Below are 16,739 nucleotides of genomic sequence, written 5' to 3'. Positions count from 1 at the left end.
TAGAAGAGGTATGCATGATGAAATGGTAGCTACTGCTACTGCCATAAAACACAACATGCTGGCTAATTTCCGCCCTCCTGCAAACACTTTAATGACAAAAAAGCTATAATGAGGTACACATTAAGGCTGATTTAATGGCAGCAAAAAGACTTTACAGTGGAGAGGTATTTTTGCGGTGGGCCTTGTTGGTTTACGCCTCAGCTGCATAAATGAAGAAAGTACTTCACCAACGCTCGTTTTACAAAGAGTCTTTGAATATGTGCTTGCAGCCACTAAAATTTCAGAACATTCCAGTGTGCAGCATTACATATGCCCCAAATGAGTGAGGCATTCTTGGACCGAAAAGCGCAAGTGGGTGGCTGACTTCATGCATGCCTGTTGGGGTAGGAACTAGAGTTATGAAAGAATGGGATAATAAGACTTAGTGAGCTCAAGAATCACTTAAGAGGAATGTGTTTGCCCTCAATAACTCTCAATTGGGAATGGAGAAGCAACGGGCCAAGGACCAAATGTGGTCCTCAAGGCCTCTTATCTGGACCATGGGCCTCTGCTGAAACTGTAAGCCCTCCACAACCACACCCCTTTGCCCTGAGCCACATTCCTTACCAGCTCTGCTTTGCATGTTTCTGCCCAGCTGGAATGTGTCTTTGAACTGGATGGACGATAGATGGGAGTACGTGAATGTATGTAGAAATGAGTCTATTGTACAAATCACATTTGTTGCTTTGCTAACTTTTGCCTCTGCCCCACTCCCCCAGAATTGACGCTCGGCCTGAAAAAGATTGTCCACCCATTAAAAAGATTACCAGCATGGGTTAAAACCTGAATTTTCTAGTTATCTATATTATTCCCATAAAAAGGCGAGGCAGAAGTAACATATAAGTAAAATGATGAAGCCCAATGTCCACTTACTAATGAAAGGAGTGATTTTAATTTAATGAAAGGAAATGGGGGGAGGGGGCCGATGCAATGCAGGTGAGGTGTGAAACCAATATTATGAGAAGGGTCAGTTGGGAGGGTGACAGGAAAAAAGCAGAATGTAAATGTAAAATCTGGTCATTATGTATTTAGACACGATATTCAAACTTAAAAATGCACAAACTTCAGCAAACATAAGGCATCACTCTGTTGAAATTATATTAATTTATTTTTAAGAATATCCCTTTTAATCCTTCATGCATGCTTTTTAACAAAAAACGCCTGAATTGTATCTGCTGACACAAGTTACCACTGTGAGCTCTCTAATGTGGCTGTTTCAACCATCCTTCATGGGTCTATTACACCTTGGCAAACATTGTCAGCGAATGAACTACACCAAGTTCAATAGGAAAGGTTTGCTGAACATCTTCTGTTTAATGTAAACAAGACAGGAGGGGAGAAAAATCCAGGAGTATATATTGATAGATAGAGACAGACCTTGTAACACTAGGCAACAGGGCACAGGCATTATTAATCATGGTTATACAGATGTGTTTGTTGAGAGATGCTAATCTTAATTTCTCACACAACTGAGAACAGTGGATGTGTAGCTTCCGCATTGTACTATCCTGTTTCTTGTGCCAAGTTAAGTAAGGATGTTATTTCACAACTGAAAGCTTTGCTGCATTCAGCAGCTCATGGTGAGCAGCTGCCATGCATTAATAAAGGAATGCCACGATTACTGTGCCCTGTAGAATGCAGTGTTACAATCTTTGCACCGGCAATACCGCAAGCAAGTGCTGGGTTTCAGTCCATTAGTATACAAATATACACACGTAAACAGATGATGTACAACCAGGCTGAAGCTGTGCCTTGTATCACAGCTTCAATATTGCACTGATGAATACATTATATCAGAATGCTACAGTTAAAAGATGACACTACTAGGCAGACAACTACAGTTATAACAAAAATAGCTTAAGAGGAAATGGCTATTCCAGTAGATGTCTCATGTTGTTGTTACAAAATTTTCAACATCAGAATCTAAATTAAATAGATACAATAGATGATATAAAGGTGCCTTTATTTACATAAATGTGCATCAGGGTAAAAACTGAAACTGGATCTGTATCCTGGAATCAAACAATTCAAGCTTTCCTCATCCACTCTCATATAGAAACACTGTTTGTTTTATCTGTAATGGGACCAAGAACCCAATAGTTAGCACAAACATCTTTATAACCAGTGGCTGCTCACTACTTCTGGAGAACAGGCCGTATGTTCTCCTGACGGATAATAAATAACCACACATGCATCTCCATGTGTGCACACATGCATGTACATAAACACACTCAGACACATCAGAACAGGGGTAGTTATAACATGCATAGATTCAACCAATTCAAACAAGGGCCCAATTAGCCTTTAAAATAAAAGTGCATGAAAACAAGTTATAAAAACGTTAAACAAGTTCCATTTGGGAAGGAAAATTCAATTGTTTTTACAAAAATAAAAAGGCTATCAATTTATGGGTTCAAGAGAACAATTATGATGCCAAGAGAAAGAGTTAAAGCGTTTCCTAAATTTGTGCCAGGTATTATGACAAAAAGGGAATGGGAAAATGTTGGTGTCTTCAAATGAAATCAGCAGCGTTACATCCTGAAAACAAGAGAGCTTCCTGAATATGCAGGCTATGTGCAATCAAGCTTGGATCTTGATGTTCCTAAAAGCAAACTGAACTTTAATGTTAGATATCCTGCTTGCACTAATAGATGTATCCTGTATCATTTTTATTTATTTGTTTTTATAATTCAATCCAGCATTGTGTGAATAACTTTGGCTATCATGAATAGCTAATTACACAGTTAGCTTAAGTAAACCTTTTCCCTTATACTTTTAAACACCAAAACTTAAGTCTGCCTCCCACTTACTTTGGGATATCATTAGAGAATCATCATCAACTTCTGTGGGACTCCAAAAGGATTTCTCTAAAATGCTACCTGCAATGCAAAAAATGTAAAAAGCTGTTCAGGCCCGCTTCCATGAATGTTTATTTTATAACTTCTTACCCAATATCTATCTCAAAATTTTCTTCTCGAGAAGGAAATTCTGAGCCTTATCTTACGTGTAGTTTAGTTAGTTGTATTTGTGAGTCAAATTCAGTAACTTTGGTGCAAAAACATTTAAAAAATCAATGTGCTCTTATTCAACTAGGGAGGCAAATATCTTGATCACAGAGTATGGATGAATATGCTCTGTCAGGCAGCTCCTTGGCCATATCTCATTTATAATAAAGGCAGCTCAAAATTTTGCTCCACAGTTTTTCCACCATAGAGGTCTGCCAATATAACTAAATTATCCCACTCTCCAACACTTGGCCTTCATGCTCAGCAAGTTTCTTGTGGTACAAACCAGAGTTTACATCACTGGAGCAAAATTCAACCACATTTACATCAACCCTGACAATATCTGAAGCAGGCAGCAATTGTGTTAAAAGGTTATGCGCCTGAAAAAAATTACACTGAATACCCAAGAATGAGATTAATGGAACAACTGTTTAGGAACCAAATTATGTGTTGTTAATACCATAGGATTATGTCAATTAACGGCAAATGGGTGAGGAAGGGCACTCCCACCCCATATCTGCCTCTCCTTGTTTTCTACTGAGAACAAATCCAGGGTAGACAACATGTTTGGAGTTTTCAGCCTATGAAGAACTGGCAGATATGAGTCAGAAGAAAGAAAGAAAGAAAGAAAGAAAGAAAGAAAGAAAGAAAGAAAGAGAGAGAGAGAGAGAGAGAGAGAGAGAGAGAGAGAGAGAGAGAGAGAGAGAAACTACTGGCAGAATGAGGTGGTTCAACTGCTCCTTCCTCTTACTCGTCTTCTAGCTCAGATTGTCTGGCAAGGGAATCTATTTTATGACTATGGCAAAATGAAGGGATCTTGTTTTCTCCTTGGCTTATAATGGATCCCTGTTGCAAACAGTAAGATCACAAACCTGAAGCTTAAGCATGCAGCAACCTGCAGAGAATTTCAGCCTATATGCATTATGACAATTGGTATCAGACTCAGCTGTCCCTTGGCTTGGACGCTTCAGTCATTCAAATTAGCCAAGTAATAACATATCTGAAAAGCACAAAACAATGATACTGCCAATCATCAAGGCACAGGATACTCTTCAGCCAACTAATCATAAAAAAGAATCTTAAAAGCCCTATAAAGTGACCTGTAATACTAGCATTTTTGTAAACTGGCATTTGGATCAAATAATCCAGGGCTCCAATACAAAACAGAAGGCAAATAAAGTTATGCGGCATAACAAAGGAGAATAAGCAAGGATTCAAGGAAAACCAATACTTGAGTATACTTGTGGTCACCTCTTTTTTTTTGTGTAACAAAATAATAATAATCAGTGATCAACTGGAACAACACAATGAACAGGACTCAACATGAAAGATACACAAAGAAAAATCATTTGTTTAGCTGTGTGTGCATTTACAACTTCTTATTTAAATACTTTACAATGCTTTAATCACTTACTGGTTTTCATTTAAATGGATAAAACACACCTCAGCTATGAAACAAATGTATTTTTTTAAAAGCCTAGGAACCCTAAAGTATATAAAAACTCCTACCTCCTAGAAGGTTATTAAAATAAGAAAACCTTTAAACTTAAGTCTTCATGTGTGCAGCTCTTTGAGCTTGTTGTGATTTGTGATATCCCATTGATTGCATTGTAGGTTGAACATCCATTTTCCTCTCCCATATGGTCACTACCAATGAATTTAGTATTTCAATTTGAAGGTGTCCCATATGAGTCCTCCAAATGAATGCCAAGGCTTTGCCTTCTGTTCTCCTGCCTGGGAAGTTAGCAGTCTTTTCTGCTTGAATCTTGTAGCCAGGATGCTCGGAGCAGCTTTTTACGGCGTGGACGAGGCATGGTATTTCACAAATGCAATTGCAGCCAGCTCTTTACAAAATTCTTCCAATACAATTACACCTTCTAGTAATGTCATGTGGTCAACACTGCGGAGATAGGATGAGGAATTATTAGAAAGTCACACATGGTGCCTCTTGGAATAGGCTGGTCATTAAGATACTTACATGGGCCCTTCAGGTTCTAAGCCAAGGAGACGCTTCCTGACCAGCAGCAATTTAGGTGTGAAGTCGGGTATGCGCTGGATCCTCACCATGAGATCCGCAACAACCTGCATGTCGTGCATATGAGAGCGTTGAACAAAATGAAGCAAAGAGCAAGTTAGTGCTGGAAGCTATTGGCGTTAGCCTCCAGGGCTGCCAGCTCAGTGTTTAGCAGTCTAAATTCTATCAGAAACAGAGATGTGGGGCAAAAAAAAAAAACTTTTCAAAAGGGAACACTTTCCATGTCTTCATTTTTCTGAAGAAAATATTCCATTTCTAAAAATTCAGTGTTTCAAAATAATAATAAATAACAATAAATGAATGGCAATACATAAGGCAAGCTTGTTTCAAAGCTGTCAGTGCATGTTTTACAGGTTACTTTCCCTAGTGTGTGCGAGAAAGTACATATATGTTTTATTACTCTGTAAGCAGGTAAGTAATATAAAACCACAAATACACATAACAATCAAGCAAAAACTGCAGCTACAAATATATCTAACTGGTTTGATCTGACCTGCACAGCCAAAGCTAAAATTCTTATTTCACCTGAGACTGTAAGTGTTTTCAGCTCTGTTTACAAAACAGAAGTCAAACAAACATGCTAAATAAGATCACACACTATTTACTTCATCAGAAAACTTCCCAGGAAATTTTAAAATTGAAAATTTCCTAGAAAACCTGCATCGTACACTGGTCAGGAACACATAATATGTTACATTCCCCCCCCCCCCACATAATCATATCTGTCGAAGTTTAAAGTATGATCTGTGCTTGATGTAATTACCCTACAACAACTGCTCACTCGTTGCAAGAAAAACTAATGGTTTGTCGTACAAGGTCAATAAAATGTTACTTTTTCTACTTGGAGATTGCAGCTGCTCCAAGGAAAACATACCATAAGCAGGCGTGGGCTGCAATTCTATAAGCACCTACATGGGGCTAAGTCCTATTGAACTCAGTGGTACCTACTTCTGAGTAGGGAGGTACAGAATTGGACTTTTTATTTGGATTTGGCTGGTCCCTAACTGAAAGATGAGGAGCTGCATTACAAAAATAGGTCAGTCATCTGAAAGGTGCCTTAGCATCATTTGTTAATCAGACACAGATACTTTGTGGCACTGTTTAAGTTGAATATTCTTCATTTACTTACCCTGACTATGACTGAAAAAAGAGAGCGGCATCCGGAGGCTAGGTTTACATAGGGATCCAAAAGGTATTCATGGATGTGTGGATGAGGAAACAAGGCAAGCTTGGACAACACAGACGTGACTTGTAAATTGACATCATATGGCTGTGTGAAAAAGCAAAAAAATAAAAAAAGGTTTTCCATATATTTATATTCTGTGCAGTATAGTTTAGGGGTTTACAAAATGCAAAACTTGCAGCATGTGATGGCCATCAGATTTGCAGCATGTGATGGCCAATGTGAGGCACATTGTTAGAAATATCTTGTGCAAGCAATATCAAAACTTCCTGCACAAGCCCCAAAACTCATTACATAACCCTAGGAAAGTCAACTGATGTGTTCTCTGTTTCTTTTGTTTAGAACAATTATCAATCTCATGTGTTCTCAAACTTCAAACATAAAGGGGAAGGCAGGTGTGCGATGGAACAGCTGTGACTACTGTTTTTATAGGCAGGGGCTATTTGTGTGTTGGGCATGCTAATTCAGTATACATGACACCTGCAAACCATACTGGTGATAGTGGTCATTTCAGTTCCTGCAATCTAAATGGCAGATTGGGACCAGCACAGAGAGATCAGTATGTCTTGGGACTGCTCCCCAACCTTATTCCTCTATTTGAAGCCATACAGATAAATGTGGAGAATTTTTTTATCTTGGGAAAACAGTGTTTAAAAACCTGGAAATAGAAACTGTTTTCCAAATGTACAACCCCTTTCATGAGCTGACCTTCAAGTTCTCTCCTACTTTCTTCTGCTTATTGTTTCTTCATGTTATTTCACAGCCTATTCTCCCTCTGAATACTAGCAAAAAAGCCCACCTCGCCCTCCATAATGTGTCAGAGCAATCTGATGCCAGAAACATGGAAAGAAGAATTCCCCAGACTGGGTGGTAGTGGACTGATTATTTACAGCCTACCGAACCGTATCACCAGCACGGTGAACTGAAACAAAGCAACTGGCAAAAGGCCATCAATATTAGCCATATTGAAACAAATACGCAAGAAGAAGTTGATTGTGAGCTGCCCGGCAGCCAAAAAGACATAATTGCTCCCGGAGGGTATGTACTTATAGTTACAATTACAGACTGACTGAGCCAAAACCACCAAGAATATGAAGCACCATCCTCTGGGTACAGCCTTACTGAGGGTAAAAGCAGCACTAGGCCTTGGCTGCTAGAGCAGCAAGTAGTATTTAGGGCCATCACCCAAGTAAATAGGTTTTTATTCATTAATCATAGGAGTTTGAATTCATGAATCAATTAAATGTATAAACATTTCAAAGAAAAAGGCATTGGCAGCATTCACACATCAAGGTGAAGCACAATTTAATGGTTTGCTGTGAGTGCACAAAAAGATCCTGTTTTGCTCCGGCCCTCTGGCCTGTGGGAGCAACAAGCCATGCTCTCTTGGCTTAGTGTCATGCACAAACCAGGAAACATAGCTTGTTTTGCTCTAGTCTAGACCATCCATAATGTCAAGCCAAGCATTGCTCTTTGCTGACCTATCATGGTTTATTGGGAGTGAAATGAACCACAATTCCCTATTTGGATGCAATGCTAAGATGGGGATTGTGGTTTGTTACTGCCACCGGGTAGACAGAGGGAGTGAAGCAGGAGTGATCTCCACGCTGCTCATGGTAAACAATTAAAGATGGGTTATTTATATTTATTTACGTAATTTTAAAATCACTTTATATCCAGAAATTTCTAAGCAATACACAAAATGACATTCAGACAACAACAGACAACAACAGTATAAAATACGTATAACCCAGAAATTGCCCCAAAGTATGATATGCCATTACATGTGACCTGGACCACGATTTCTTTGTCCAGCAATTATGCATGCATGTTTACTGCAAAGACAGCCCAAGAAGAGGCATTCTCTCCTGCTGTATGAGATTAAGAGGAAGAATACTTCTGCTTAAGATGATACTTTGAAGAGTGAAATTACATACAATATGGGAGATCCAGTTCATAGATCTCCTGTGATGATTTTTAAAAATTTTTTAAGGCCACTGCACAGTGTGTTTGGGGATGCTGCTCTGTGTTTTTAAAAATCCTTCCCCCCACCTGCTGTATTCCAATTTAAATCCTCCTCCCCATGGCAGGAAACAAAGACATACTCCAAAAACGTGTGTGTAAGATATTATGGCACAAAGCATTAAACAAATTCATATCATCCCGACTCCCCTGAATATGCTGTTCACAAGTCTACTCCATCACATCTAGTAAGGTTCTAACTGTATTTATATTCTCATTTTCTTTCATTCAGCAAAGTGAAATAGACATTTGCAGGCCATCCAGTGGCAGCCCATGGTACTGCAATATAGCTGTTATGCCAAGCCTTTTTCTGTTGTAATGTTTTTTATCGCTTTCTATAAATTGGATGGAACAATTTCTGGTCTGCCCAAATGGAAGATTTTTAAGGGAAAGGGAAAAAAAATCAGAGAACTCCAACAGGACCCAGACACTCTAGAATTAACTACTCTATTACTCTCACAGTAATCAAAACACTGGTATGAGAAAACATAGTGAATTTAAGTTGTTCAGTGATTTCAGTGGGTCTACTTTAAATATTACTTAGTTGGATCTCACCCCAAGGGCTGCAAGTGGCATTTAGCCAACTTAAAGGCAATGTCTTTTAATGGCACTATTGTGTAATTTGGGGGCTTCATTTGCAGTTAAGGGAACAGAAGCAGAAGAAACTTATTTTGTACAAACCAAGTCGCCTGTGCCATATAAACATGCCATGTAGCATTAAGAAAGCCTGCAGAAAAATCAGGATTCTATGCCAGATAAATTATATTCAATTGTATCAAGGTCCGTTATGTGGCATAATTGTTAAGCTAACTAATGGCATCAAGTTTTGCCATTTTTAATTTGAGTTGACTACATCAACAGTCTTCTATTCCTGGCTTACATTAGCATTTTCAAGCAATTTATCCCTACAGGAGGGAAAATCATTTTGGCTCAACATTTTTTTAGTAGGTGAGGGGTTTAGCAATTTCCCCATCCTACTGCATATTTTAATTCTCTGTGCATCAGCTATTGCCCTTGACACAGGAGAGAGAACAGCAGCATGCTTGACTGATCCGGAAATTTTGTCATTCTGACAGGTACTATATCAAATTGACACCCTACCACAATAACCCATAGCCTTTTTTCTTTGCAATACTACTAGATACTTGTTCCCCTGACAATCTTTAGGTAAGGACTTTTTCCCTTCTTTTCCTCTTTACTATTAGGGTCTCATCACCTAGATCAGATTTTCATATGTATGAAGATTAGTTTTCATAAAGCTGTTGAGACTCAGAATTTAAGCCTCAAATCCAATATTCATTTTTAATGAGGCATGTGTAGAATGGGTGTTTAATGGAAGCTACTTCAATGTTACATTTTCCTGGTGAAGATATGAAAGAATCAGACAGAAGCTGGCTTCAGGTTGAAATCTTTATGCCACAAGAGTGGTCTGGTGGAAGTCAGACTACGTGTCCTAGAGCAGACCCATTTCTTTAAGCACAGGACAACACAGGTACCCAAGAAACTGCCTTATGCCTGGTCAAACTATATGTCCCTCTAGTCCAGCGTTTACTCTGATTCAGAGCAGCAATCTTGCATTTCAAGCAGAGGTCTTCCCTGTCAACTACCACAACTTTTTTTTACTAAAGAAGCCAGACTGAGCTTGCAATCTTCTGTAGGCAACACATAGGCTCCACCCGTGTGCTCCCTGACCGTTTCTTAGACTTTGTTTTTGCTGGAAATGGTTTAGCTCTAGGAAGTGTTCCCACAACAGAGGCTGCATAGAAAGCACATGATCTAACACAAAGTTTATGTGACTGCTGCAAATGTGTAAAGCAGTAGCTGAAGTATGTGACTTCAGAAACAAAAGGTGTGTTCGAGCAGAGGGTGGTGGTCACCCTGCCTCCACCCCCACCCCCACCCCGATCCCACCCCTGCAAGCCATTTTCCATGCCAGCCATGTTCCAGTACTGGATGAACAGTAGCTGGAAGGGAATACATGGTCAGGTATGTAAAGAATGTATCTATTTTCTCATAGTCATGTATACCTAAAAGCCACTGCACATTGCTGTTTGTAAAAACATACATGAAATGTGTTCATGACACATGCAAAGCCACCTTCTTTACTGCTCATGGGCCTCTTGCTTATATTACAAAGAGTTTCTTCTGTGGCCAGTTTATAATCAGCAACAAAAAAATGGAACACCAGAAGCGGCTTTAGAAGTCAGATGGCGAAGGCATAAACATTTGCTCATTTTATTGTGATAAACAATGTTCAGAGGAGCACATCATATTCATTTGGTTATTTTTTTTTAGAAAGTGTTTTTAATTCTTTATTTTACTATTTAGAGTGCCCTTTAGAGTCTAGGATGAAAAGACAGAAGAGGTAGGCAGCTCGCTTCCTTCCCCAGGGTAGCCAACTTGGTGCTGCCCAGATGTTTTGGCTTATAACTCCCATCATCTCTGGCCAGCATGGCCCATTGTATGAGAATTTGGAAGGTACCGTGTTGGCTACCTCTGCAATAGGCTAACACGCAACCCAGAATACTGTTTACCTTCATACTGCCAGATTTCCATGATATGGACATCTCTGTGAAAACCATCCAGGTCCGAAACAAAAGGATCTAGAGCTGCAGACTTACCTGATCGAGAATTCTGCCCATTCTATCAAACAGAACCTTTAGGAAAAATCCTTCGAAGAATGGAGCTTCTAAATTGCACTTTTCCAAGGGCGTGGGAGAGCCCGGCCATTCCCATCGTAAGCATATGGCGCAATAATCTCGGAACTAGAGAAAGCAGAAAACAAATGGCTGACTCCTTTGTGAACTAAAGAAGAGGTCCAATTTTAATGGATATTTATTACAACATACACTGGCAAAGTTACATGCTTTTAAATGCTTTGCCTTTCACAGAGATTTGCAGTATCCCATTCCAAGTAGCATTTTATTCAGAAACATTTTTCATGTAGAAGTACTATGCTTCATTATAGAATTGTAGAGTTGGGAGCTCCAAAGTCCAACCCCCTGCAATGCAGAAATTTCAACTAAAACATCCATGGCAGATGGCCATCCAACCTCTGCTTCCACCACCTTCCAAGGGAGTCCATTCCACTGTCAAACTGCTTCCTGTCAAAGTTCTTCCCGATACATGTATTTAGTCAGAATCTATTTTCTTGTAACCACTGGTTCAGCTTGCTACATCTTCCATGTGACAGCCATTTAGATGGCCAGGGCAGGTGTGAAAATACTGGGACAACTGGCATCTGAGTCAATTCTGATGGTACTCAGTTTCTTCTTTCATTCAAATAGACACTACCAAAGAAGCAACATATACTTTTGTCCTCTCAAGTTTAGCATACTAAAGGCTCATGGCTCGTCCATCTTCCCTTATCTGCCTTATGTTTTTCCATCAGGTATTTGGAAAGATAAAAAAGTCAAATTCAGAATAAAAATGAAATACTTTATGTCTGACTGGGCACATATTACACTTGTTTCTGGGAGTATAACCTTCTGAATATTATGTGACTGCGTGTCTTTTTCAGCTCCCTTAACCATCCCATTACATTTACTCAGAGCACTTGCATGTTATTTACAAGGTTACAATTAAGCTCTGTTTGTCTTCAGACCAAGGAGACCTATACCTTTTGAAAGTGGAATGTGTTTGAGGTTTCTAAATAGGAACAGTAAAGTTCCTGTTTCTCAGCACTATAATCCACTACAAAACTGCATGCCTGAGGCTGCACATTACTTGCACTAAGCTTTTATCTCTAAAATCACGGCTGTGTTAACTCGTATAGCTATTCCATAGCAACTTGCCTCTGTCAAAGACCTTGCTACAACAGACTACAGATAAATATAAAGGCAATTTAGAGAAAAAGGTGTCCAATTTGTATGATTATCTTAACTGAAATAAAAATATTACTGCACCATGTACATCCCATTTGTACCACTGTAATAACTATGCAACACACAGTTATTTCCTGTGAATTATCCCACACACATTCCCCCTTTTAGCAGACATGGCTGAATGCACTGTCAGAAAGATTACAATCCTTCAAAATATCTCTATGTTTTTAGACAGTAGCAATATAAAAACGCAATGCCCTCCAAAATAATACACCACAACACATCACTTGGAAAGCAAAGTTAGGACTCTCATACATGGAACACAATATAGGCTTGATTACTATTATTTATAAAAAAGACATTTCTGTTCTGCCACTTGTTTCCGCATCCCAGTCCCCGCAAAACAGGTTGGTGTTATTATATAGTTCACAGTGCTGCATAGGTAAAGAAAGATCAACATAACCAACAGCGGGTGGCGCTGTGGGTTAAACCACAGAGCCTAGGGCAGGGGTCAACAACTTTTTCAGCAGGGAGCCGGTCCACTGTCCCTCAGACCATGTGGGGGGCCAGACTATATTTTTTTTTGGGGGGGGGGGTGAATTCCTATGCCCCACAAATAACCCAGATGCATTTTAAATAAAAGCACACATTCTACTCATATAAAAACATGCTGATTCCTGTAGCATCCACGGGCTGGATTTAGAAGGCAATTGGGCTGGCTCTGACTCCTGGGCCTTAGTTTGCTTACCCATGGCCAAGGGCTTGCCGATCAGAAGGTCGGTGTTTCAAATCCCCGCGACGGGGTGAGCTCCCGTTGCTCAGTCCCTGCTCTTGCCAACCTAGCAGTTTGAAAGCACATCAAAGTGCAAGTAGATAAATAGGTACCGCTCCAGTGGGAAGGTAAATGGCGTTTCCGTGTGCTGCTCTGGTTCGCAAGAAGCGGCTTAGTCAAGCTGGCCACATGACCCGGAAGCTGTACCCCGGCTCCCTCGGCCAATAAAGCGAGATGAGTTCCGCAACCCAAGTCGTCCGCGACTGGACCTAACGGTCAGGGGTCCCTTTACCTTTTACCTTTACTGGAGAATGATATATGGCCAATACTTGGTTTCCCATTTTAAATTTCAATGAACTTTCAGCAGACCAAAAGACTGTTGAAATGAGCCTGAATGTTTTAGAATATGATGGAGTGAAAGCATGATGAGAGACAGGATGTTCTGTTGCTAAGCACCTGAACACAACAGAGAAGCTGAGCTACATTTGTGTTCTCTTATACAGAGGCACTTGAGTGAGAGTATTATATTTCAGCAGATGGGTGATAACGTGTTATTATCATCTGTCTATCTGCAAAATGGCGTTGCCTCATCTGCAACTGCATCAGCCACCAAATAGCATTTTCCTTCTGTCACTTACTTGTCTATGGGCATCTCTGAGGTAGGTATCATACCCTGTGCCCTCCACATGGTAGGAAGATTTGGCTTCATCTGGTACAAGACAGAGAAAACTGAAAACAAAAACAAGTAAAGCAGGAAACAAAAAGCAAGTCAATATAAATTTGTTCCTTCATCATGGCAGCAATAGATATGTCAAACATTGTTAAGCCCTCGCTTGACATAAGTGGCTATGTGTACTTCTGTACAATGAAGACAGATGAAAAAATCAGTGGAGGCATTTCTGTCAATCTGGCTACTGAAATTTTTCACAGCAAGAGAACCCTGCCTTGTTAATGACTCCAGCATATTTCAGATAGCACAGTAGCAGGACACAGTATGGCAGGGGTCAACAAACTTTTTCAGGAGGGGGCTGGTCCACTGTCCCTCAGACCTTGTGGGGGGCCGGACCCACCCTCTCCTGAAAGCAACCCCCCCAAAAGGACCCACCCTGCCACCACTCACGCTGCAGCTGCCGCCAGCACCTCATCTTTGGCAGCATTGTCGTCCTCTGCTTTGGCCAGGGGTCCACGGGGCTCAGAGCCCATGCCGCTGGCCTGGGTGGCAGAGGCAGCCTCCCCACTGCTGCCGCTTCCTCCCACTCAGCTCTTTGCAATACGCAGCCGCCTCAGTGGGAAGGAAGGGGCATCGCCCAGAGGTGTCCGTGGCTTTGGATTGGCTGCAGGAGGTTCCTGTGGCCAAGCTGAAGCCACTCCAGCGTCACCCCCACCCAGAGGCGTTTGCGGCTTCGGATTGGCTGCAGGAGCTTCCTGCAGCCAATCCAAGGCCGCACCAGCATCGCAGAAGTCAGTCCCCACACGGTGAGGCCTCCACGCCATGCTGGTTTAGCGCGGGGACTGACTGAGCGGGTGGCAGGATCTGCAAGGTTTGCAGGCCGGATTAACGAGCCCAGTGGGCCACATCCAGCCCACGGATCTTAGTTTGCCAACCCCTGCAGTGTGGGGGAAAAACAATTCTCATTTTATCATAACTTTAGAAACAATGAGTAAAATATAGAGTGCTTATTGCATTTCTTGCTATTCCATCTAACAAGTGGAGTGCTACACTAAATATAGCTTATTTTCATTTTGTTTTCAGCCACACTCATCGTTTCTGTTCTTCAATCAAACAGGGAAAAGTTACAAGATACTAGTCCCCTTCATGTATTACTCGTGTGAAAGTGTGTAGAAAGGGTGGCAATGGCAGTCTAGTAGCCCCACCTCCAACAATGTGCAGCTCTTTCTGACCCTGCAACCCGCTTTGAGACCTTATGGAGAAGGGTGGATAAGAAATCCAAAAAATGATAATAAATATAAAGTCATTTTGGGGAAACATTTTAGGGCCCCAAAGTGCATATATAAAATAACAAATAAACAACAACAAAAAATTGTGCACCATTAATGACTGTAAATCATTCTTTAGCATTTCATCCACTCAACAATAGCTAATAGCCTAATTTTAACCCTTCTACTAAGTCACTGTAAAAATATTGCGTGATTTAAAATTCTTAACGTTTTTGCCTATTTTCACCTTTGTTTGAAAATTTCACTGTTTACTCTGGTTTACACAAGTTAATTACTAAGATATGTAGAAATCCTGCCTTAATATCTAATTTAGGTCTCCTATCTGAAAATTCTGCATAACATAATTAATAGTTGTTCCAATATTTGCGAAGTCTAATGAATACTGTGCCTGAGTAAACAGAGCAGGAATTTACCTGCCTGGAGAAGAGCAGGTCTTGATCGGGGATGGTGGGTGGGGCGGGGAGAGAAGCAGCAACTCTCTTAGTCTAACTTGCTTTTGGCTTTGCACATAACACAATAGTGTGATTTTTTTTGCAACAAAACCTATGTATATACACAACTCAAAAGAACCTTGAGATGATTTTCCTTACTGGACACTGTAGGAAAGGAACATCACCTAATGACATTTGTCTTCTCTTGAGTGTTTCTCTCCGAGCTCTTTAGTTTATAGTTTCACATGCACTACTGAGATATTTTCTTTGGCACCCATCTCACACATAGTTTTATAAAATTTCATGATGCAGTCGATGACAACTCAACAGTTATTTCTTCATTAAGCTAAGATACTGAGACTGAAGAACTATTTTTGAATGTATGAAATAAGGTTAGGAGCACAAGGTCAAACATTTCAGGTGGAACAGAATCATAACTTTCCATTTAGCCTGTTCATTTGCACTTGCTCTACCTTCACAAACTTCCTCACTTACTCACCCCCCCATTCTCTCTCTCCCTCTTTCACACACCACAATAGTGGCAGTGTCTCTGCCATACAAGACGTTGGTCTCAATCTTCATCAGAGAAGGATGGTGATCACTAATCTGCTCACCTTTTTACATTCCTGTTTGAACTGCTGGGAAACTAAAATGCTATATATCAACTAGCATAGTATAGTACAATCTCATCTTGCACACATTTAACTTTGGCAATTTCAAGCCAAGCAGTTTAATTAAAACCCTGGAAGGCAGAGAGCTTAAAAGTTCTATTTGCTTCATGGTTTTCTGGGCATGGAGAGTGCTTTTAAGCTCTCCACCTTGCTTACTGGGCTCTGGGATTCTCTTGTGAAACTTGGACAGCCCCACAAGATCTCACAAGAGCATCCTAGAGCACAGTAAACAAGTCAGAGAGTTGGCTCGGTGTTCTGCTCCAGAAAGCTAAAGATGCTCACGCGGGGATGGCTCCAAGGGGATAGTTCAAATATATGCATTTTTGCACATACATGCTATCCCTGAAATATAAGTCCCATGCCAGATGGGGTCAAAGTGTATTGTGAGGTCATTCCATCAACCTTACAACTCGGCTTGCTAAATGGGTGGTGTCACAGCATAACCAGTACAAAGATGAATTAATAGTAAAATTATACTGTAGTTATTACAAAAAATTATTAGGTTCAGCTTACCTATTTACAATTTTATGAACTTCCGTCTTCCCATCATTTTTTGGATGATCTGGGCTGGCAGGTGGAGAAGCAGTGAGCCACTCTTGGTTTGACAACATGGTATCAGGAGAAATATCTGTAAATAACGGATCTTCTTCTAGATCTCTGTGAATTTGCAGCAAAAAGGGGGAGAGAAACATTTTTTGTTTTACTCTCTAAAATTTAGTCACTTTCTGAATCTATGTCTAGGATCCAAAGAGCTGCTTTAGGCTTGCATGCATCAAAAAGGATTTTTGCCTTGTTTCC

At 40.4% G+C, this 16,739-nt stretch overlaps 1 protein-coding gene and 2 long non-coding RNA genes across 5 annotated transcripts in view; 2 read left to right on the top strand and 1 right to left on the bottom strand.

The window, feature by feature from the left end:
• Positions 1-1,124: 1,124 nt before the first annotated feature.
• Positions 1,125-16,739, bottom strand: part of FHIP2A (FHF complex subunit HOOK interacting protein 2A) — a 32,705-nt gene continuing 17,090 nt past the window's right edge. For 2 of the 3 annotated variants that reach the window (XM_081912161.1, XM_081912160.1), the window contains 6 exons: positions 16,455-16,598; positions 13,519-13,609; positions 10,906-11,049; positions 6,209-6,349; positions 5,023-5,126; positions 4,703-4,944 (listed from right to left, as the gene is read on the bottom strand). In XM_081912161.1, coding sequence (XP_081768287.1) covers positions 4,839-4,944; positions 5,023-5,126; positions 6,209-6,349; positions 10,906-11,049; positions 13,519-13,609; positions 16,455-16,598 — 730 coding nt within the window. In that variant the 3' untranslated portion in view covers positions 4,703-4,838. Of the gene's footprint in view, positions 2,919-4,553; positions 4,945-5,022; positions 5,127-6,208; positions 6,350-10,905; positions 11,050-13,518; positions 13,610-16,454; positions 16,599-16,739 lie in introns of those variants that run through there. The other variant, XR_014168551.1, reaches the window with a different exon arrangement.
• Positions 3,590-4,309, top strand: LOC309370433. The gene is made up of 2 exons (XR_014168560.1): positions 3,590-3,648; positions 3,685-4,309. It is a non-coding gene; the product is annotated as an uncharacterized lncRNA (long non-coding RNA).
• LOC309370429 lies at positions 11,056-14,932 on the top strand. Its single transcript, XR_014168557.1, has 2 exons — positions 11,056-13,539; positions 14,634-14,932. It is a non-coding gene; the product is annotated as an uncharacterized lncRNA (long non-coding RNA).

This window comes from Podarcis melisellensis (genome assembly GCF_964234715.1).
Source record: "Podarcis melisellensis genome assembly, chromosome: 5".
Taxonomy (NCBI): Eukaryota; Metazoa; Chordata; class Lepidosauria; order Squamata; family Lacertidae; genus Podarcis; species Podarcis melisellensis.
This window is presented reverse-complemented; position numbering and strand designations above follow the sequence as displayed.